The following is a 6,530-nucleotide window of genomic DNA, read 5'->3' on the forward strand; positions in this document are numbered from 1 at the left end:
ATGGATCCTCTGCAGTGAATGGGTGCCGTCAGAATGAGAGTCCAAACAGCTGATAAAAACATCACAATAATCCACACCACTCCAGTCCATCAGTTAATGTCTTGTGAGGACAAAAGCTGTGTGTTTGAAACAAATCCATCACCTGAAATCTGTTAACTCTGTGTTAAATCTCAAATCTCTTCAGTTCAACGGTGATTGAGTCACATTTTATGTGCAGTGTGGACAGAAACTTGGTGCAATGCATTTCTCCTGCTGCCATTAACTGTATGATAACTATAATCAGCAGATCAATTTGTTTTTTTATGAGTGATAGTTTGCAAATTTCTTGCTAAAAATCTTGCTAGGTTTTGTACAAGAGGTGTGCCTCCTGGTCCTGGAGCATATGCTGACATACCACTATGTTGTTTTGGTTTGGGAAGTAGTGTGTCAGAAATAGGAGCAGATATTTGGACGAATGGGTCACGCACGTCTTTGAAGGAGAACACGATGCCCTGTCTGCAACGCAACACCAGCGCGCTTAAATTATGCAAGAGCAGACAGAGTGCGGCGGTGTACAGTGTCTGCTGCGCCTCTCTGAGTTTGACTTTCATACGCAAATCCATGCAAACACAGGCACGTCCAGTTCTCCAATCATTAACCTCAGAAGACGGCTGGACTTTGGACAGATTTTACTGCTCTGCCACACAGGCAGCTGGACGTGACCCGCTGTTATTTCCATGCTCTGGATTGTGTGAATCAGCTGGGAGTTTGAGGAAGGCATGTCAGTGACGCTCTACGCCTTTGGCTGTCAGATGACCTGCTAAAGCTTATCACACGCCTACATAAGTCACATTCTGATAAGGGTTACGCCGGCCGCAGCCACCAGCTGGAAGGTGCACCAGCAAACATAAACGCACCCTCACTGACTTTGAGTCCCATCACAAACTGCTGTTGTGTCCAGTCAGGCTGATCAAACAAACATCCTCTGTTTGGAACCGAACACTATGGACGTAATCCATTATCTATGAAGCTATTATCTCAGATATGAGTGTTTCACTTTCACTTGAGTGTGTCGCTGGGATTCCTGGCTCAGTGAAGTATGATTAATTGCACTCAGATGTTTTGTCTTTGTAAAGGTGTGAATTCTAAAACGGAACTCCGTGACTCTAAACGGAATTAGAATGTTGGTTGCATTTGATTTTACAGTACATGCACTTACAGTATACTTAAAGTACTGAGTAATAGAAGGCAACTAGGAGTAGGTTTAGGGTAATACATAGATATTACCTAGTAAGGTAATTGCAATAGTAAGTAGTCAAGTCTCCTTTATTTCTATTGTACTTAATACAATACAGATTGTTTCAAAGCAGCTTCACAGTAAACTTCTAAAATGAGGCGGATACAAAGTAGCAGCTGTAGCGAGATAGTAGTGTTGTTATTAACTCGAGTCAGTGGATTCAGTTCGGTTCATTAAACTGAACATAGTACATGGTATGTACATGCAAAACAGGACTGTAAAATAAAGCACTGCCAAAATATTAATAATAATTAGTCAAACGATTAATCGCATCCAAAAGAAAAGTTTTTGTTTACATAATATGTGTGTGTACTGTGTATATTTATTATGTATATATAATACAATACAAACACATGCATGTATATATTTAAGAAAAATATGCTGTTTATATATTAAATATATTTATATATAATATAAATATATAAATGTATGTACATGTAAATATTTTCAATATATTTCAAACCTGCGTGACGCGCTAACAGACCTCATCTCCGCACAATTCCTCATTTTTGGTTTTAATGGCGGCTGGCAAACCCACTTAAAGGTACATACCGCCACCTACAGCACGACACCAGCATGACAGCTGACGTAAAAGGAGAGCCGATACAGATTGGTTAAAAAAAACGCTTGATCGGCCCCTGAGACATCCCTAGTTTATTCTGTTTACCTACTTTTCAGGGTCTGGGAAATATGTAATTAATCAAACCACAGTAAAAAAAAATAAAAATACTGGCTTGGAAAAAGATAATGGTGATTTACAGGAAACTCCACAGAATTTAGCGATCATTAATGCCTGGATTTTAAAGCTAGGCATCGTGTACTTGCCGAGTTTGTAAACCGTTATCATATACTAATAGATTGAGGATCACACCGAACACAACAAACTTGCACAGAAAGAGACACACAACTGAAAACAATGTTATAAAATTGCCTCAAAATATCAAATATTGTCTGATTTTCTCTGACTGCATGGAATCATATTGTAAAGCAACAACAACAAAAGAAGAGTCTGTGCAGACTGGCTCTGACATTCAGAAACTAGTATCTGCTCATCCATCTGCAAATCAGGGAAAAATCTGTGCAACACTGTATTCCAGCCATACAGAATTAGCAATCACAGACGTTTCCAGTGGACTACACTGTTCAGTTTGTGGATATCTAGCTTACTTGCTATTAATGTCTCAAACAAAACTGAATATCTTTAAAGAACTGATGCCTCAAACCTGGTAAAAAGTGTACATTTTGATCCATGGAAGTACATTTTCACTGGTTCCTTTTAAGTTTTTTTGTGTGTGTCCAGTGTGTTTCAGACAGTCAGTAGGTGTGCACCATCTGAGGTTGAGATTGAAGTATCTAAACATGCAATACTGACCAGATCAGAGTTTACAACTGAAAACATGCATTTGGACGTTTTTTTGTTCTCTTCGCTCTGCCCCATTTCTCCATGTAAGATGCGTCCTCTCTCTCTTCTCTCAGCGGGGACGACTCGAGAGCACCTGGGTCTGGCCATGGCGCTGAAGGTGCCCATCTTCATTGTGGTGAGTAAGGTGGACCTGTGCGCCAAAGGCACTGTGGAGCGCACCGTCCGACAGCTCGAGCGCATCCTCAAGCAGCCGGGCTGCAACAAAGTGCCCATGCTGGTGTCCTCCACAGACGACGCCGTCACTGCCGCCCAGAAGTTTGCACAGTCACCCAGGTACAGAGTGAAACGGAAGACACAGCCGTGATGTATTCATGATTTTGCTCTAAAGCGCTTCATCAGAATCTGTTGTCTTCCTTGCTCTCCTGCAGCATCACCCCTATCTTCACCCTGTCCAGTGTATCAGGGGAGAGTCTGGATTTGCTGAAGGTCTTCTTTAATATTCTACCTCCCCTCAGCAACAGCAAGGAGCAGGAGGAGCTCATGCAGCAGCTCACCGAGTTTCAGGTACAGCTGTGCACTTCATACAACGATCTTGAGTTGTTCTGAAAGTGTTGGCGTGTATGTGAATGAGAAAAGGTGTGGAGAAAAATAGCAAATCAACAGTTCTACAGTTCAACGAAGTTCTCTTTACAAGTTATCTTAACATTGTTGATTGAATATTGAATAACTTACATTTGAGACCAAATTTGACCAGTTATTTTGTTAACTGTGTGTATATATATATATATATATATATATATACACATACACTGAGGCCAAAGTCTCAGGCTGTGATACAAATTCAGGAATAAACTTTGTATTAAAAGAGCACTTCACTGCAGGCAGGTTCAAATTTCTCTCCTCTCCACTTTGATTAGTTTTCATCTGTTTTTCCACACATATTCCTGTCATGAACGTGGATAGGCAAATGCCGATATGCTGATATTTTTCATCTAATTTTGGCCAATAGCCGTTGCTGATACCAGGAAATGTCTTCCTTTTGTTTGGAAACAACACTAAAGTCTATCTTGTGCAGAGATTATAAATAGTTTATTGTTAATTTTGGTTAGTTTATTATTTTTTCTCTGTTTGGGTCTTAAAAAGTCTTAAATATGATTGTAAAAAGTTTGCAGCAACCCTGATATACACATACACTGAGGCCAAAGTCTCAGGCTGTGATACAAATTCAGGAATAAACTTTGTATTAAAAGAGCACTTCACTGCAGGCAGGTTCAAATTTCTCTCCTCTCCACTTTGATTAGTTTTCATCTGTTTTTCCACACATATTCCTGTCATGAACGTGGATAGGCAAATGCCGATATGCTGATATTTTTCATCTAATTTTGGCCAATAGTCGTTGCTGATACCAGGAAATTTCTTCCTTTTGTTTGGAAACAACACTAAAGTCTATCTTGTGCAGAGATTATAAATAGTTTATTGTTAATTTTGGTTAGTTTTGAGCAAAAAATATGCTTGTTAGAACTAAATGCACGTAATTAAAGTTATTTTTGTAATGAGGGTACATTGAAAGCTTTGAAAATGTAATCAAATCAGTCACTGATGTAACCTTGACAAACATTCGATTCAGGAATGACCATGATCTTATCTCTTTATTTGTCATTTTTCATATCAGACCTATAGTGATGCTTATATTTCATATTGTATTTTAAGTCTTTAATGGCCGATTCCGATGACGTTCTGATAATGCTGTGCATCCCTAAGGGCGAAGTATTTTCAGGACTCAGATAATAGCTGGAATTTAATAGAACTTACTATTTTATTTCCATGTTTCTAACCTAGCACTATTGTGTTACTGATTATGAATGATTATCAACCCAAATTGGGTAAAATCATCCCAGCTTCCTTACCAAATAAAGCCTCAACAGCATTTGGTTTGAAAAAAAAAAAAGTTTTTATTTGTTTTTTAGTGGCTGTCTCGTTCATGAGTTTGTGTGTGTTGTGATCCTGTAGGTTGACGAGATCTACACAGTGCCGGATGTGGGGACAGTAGTTGGTGGGACTCTTTACAGGTGCGTCCTCCTCTCTTTCCTCTTGTCTGTGGCGTCCAGTAAGACGGCATTAGTGTCTAATAGGGGTGTAACGGTACACAAACATGATGTTTTGGTATGGTTTCGGTACAGCAGGAGGAAAAAACTAAACATAAAATTGCTTTTTTATTAAACGGTGGTTTACTGAACAAATTTCTCTTTCTTTAAATAAAATAAAATTATAATTAAAAATCTACCTCAGCTTCTGCACTATCTAAACTATAGGGAGCCCTTAACAATTACAATTAACAACAGAGCCCAAATAGTAATGTACTATTTATTTGTAACTATAATAATAATCAACACTCAACTTAAAAATTGTATGCAAACATGTAAATTGCACATAATGCAGTTATTAAATTAAATGATTTGTTGTTGAAATATATTTACACAGTTGCTGTTATAACTTGTTTCACAACAGATTTATTTTAAAAATGCATTAAATAAGACATCACGAACAGGTAAAGTAAAATATATTGAGTAAATGGTCTAATATTTTGCGAAATGCTGTTCTCTAGACTTCATTTCTCTGGTGAGCTAACGAGCGTTGATTGATGATTTGCCTGAGGTAAATGAAATGCTACGTGACATTTTGTTTTGACGTCTTTCCTCGGTTGAAACTCTGATTGAGCAATTACATGAGGCATGAGAATGCAGTTATTAAATTAAATTATTTGTTGTTGAAATATATTTACACAGTTGCTGTTATAACTTGTTTCACAACAGATTTATTTTAAAAATGCATTAAATAAGACATCACGAACAGGTAAAGTAAAATATATTGAGTAAATGGTCTAATATTTTGCGAAATGCTGTTCTCTAGACTTCATTTCTCTGGTGAGCTAACGAGCGTTGACTGATGATTTGCCTGAGGTAAATGAAATGCTACGTGACATTTTGTTTTGACGCCTTTCCTCGGTTGAAACTCTGATTGAGCAATTACATGAGGCATGAGATGTTCAGCCGTGTTTATTTTGCATTAAAAATAGTAGGGTTGACCCCGAATAGTCGACGATTGGATGCTTTGATAGGAGGAGCCTGATTCGACTACCAATCTCACAGTCGATTATTCGCAGAGGTGTTATGATCGTGTCATTTTGGCTATATGGGGGTGTTCAAATGTCTGATTTCACATAGAACTACCGGTTTTCTCCCAAAGTTAATATACAGCTTATAAAATAATGATGTAAATAAGAATCTGAAAAGAAAGAAGCTTTAAATAAATATTTTAACGTGTGTGAATAAATCCAACCACCCCTATAGATTTAAGTTTCACTTTCCATAATCCGTGACCGACAGAGAAGCATCTTGGCGGCAGGGATTTAAAACTTTATCAAGACTCAAATTGACACAGGCAGAGTGAGAGACTGGATTTTTTCGATCAGGTAGGGTACAAGTGATTTCAAAACATTTCAGCCGGTTTATATATATACAAACAACAATGCAGAATATTAATAACTATGACTGGGACTGCCATATACATAACAATTATAATGAGAACACTATTATAATAAAACGCTGTGAATTTTTTGAGTTTAATTGCCGTGTTTCTGCACGTTGTTGCGTGAAGAACGCGTCCACAAAAATTCATTCAGAGCCGCACAGACACGTTCATGTGCGTTTGAGGCATTTTGTGCAGATAGCCTATAAGTCTTAATATTAACGTTATGTTGTATAAATAACAAAGTGTATTCTATATGAGAGAAATTATGAGTTACAGGGTTAGTTCACCCAAAAATGAAAATTCTGTCATTAATTACTCACCCTCATGTCGTTTCAAACCCGTAAGACCTTCGTTCATCTT

The 6,530-nt window shown here is 37.8% G+C and overlaps 1 protein-coding gene across 1 annotated transcript in view; it reads left to right on the forward strand.

Annotated features, from left to right (window-relative positions):
• Nucleotides 1–6,530, forward strand: part of LOC107751133 (GTP-binding protein 2-like) — a 26,641-nt gene that overhangs the window by 13,980 nt on the left and 6,131 nt on the right. The window contains exons 7-9 of the mRNA XM_016566752.1: nt 2,753–2,972; nt 3,068–3,203; nt 4,650–4,708. Of these exons, the coding sequence (XP_016422238.1) occupies nt 2,753–2,972; nt 3,068–3,203; nt 4,650–4,708 (415 nt within the window). The remainder of the gene's footprint in view (nt 1–2,752; nt 2,973–3,067; nt 3,204–4,649; nt 4,709–6,530) is intronic.

Source organism: Sinocyclocheilus rhinocerous, unplaced genomic scaffold (genome assembly GCF_001515625.1).
Source record: "Sinocyclocheilus rhinocerous isolate Xijiao unplaced genomic scaffold, SAMN03320098_v1.1 scaffold552, whole genome shotgun sequence".
NCBI classification, from domain to species: domain Eukaryota; kingdom Metazoa; phylum Chordata; class Actinopteri; order Cypriniformes; family Cyprinidae; genus Sinocyclocheilus; species Sinocyclocheilus rhinocerous.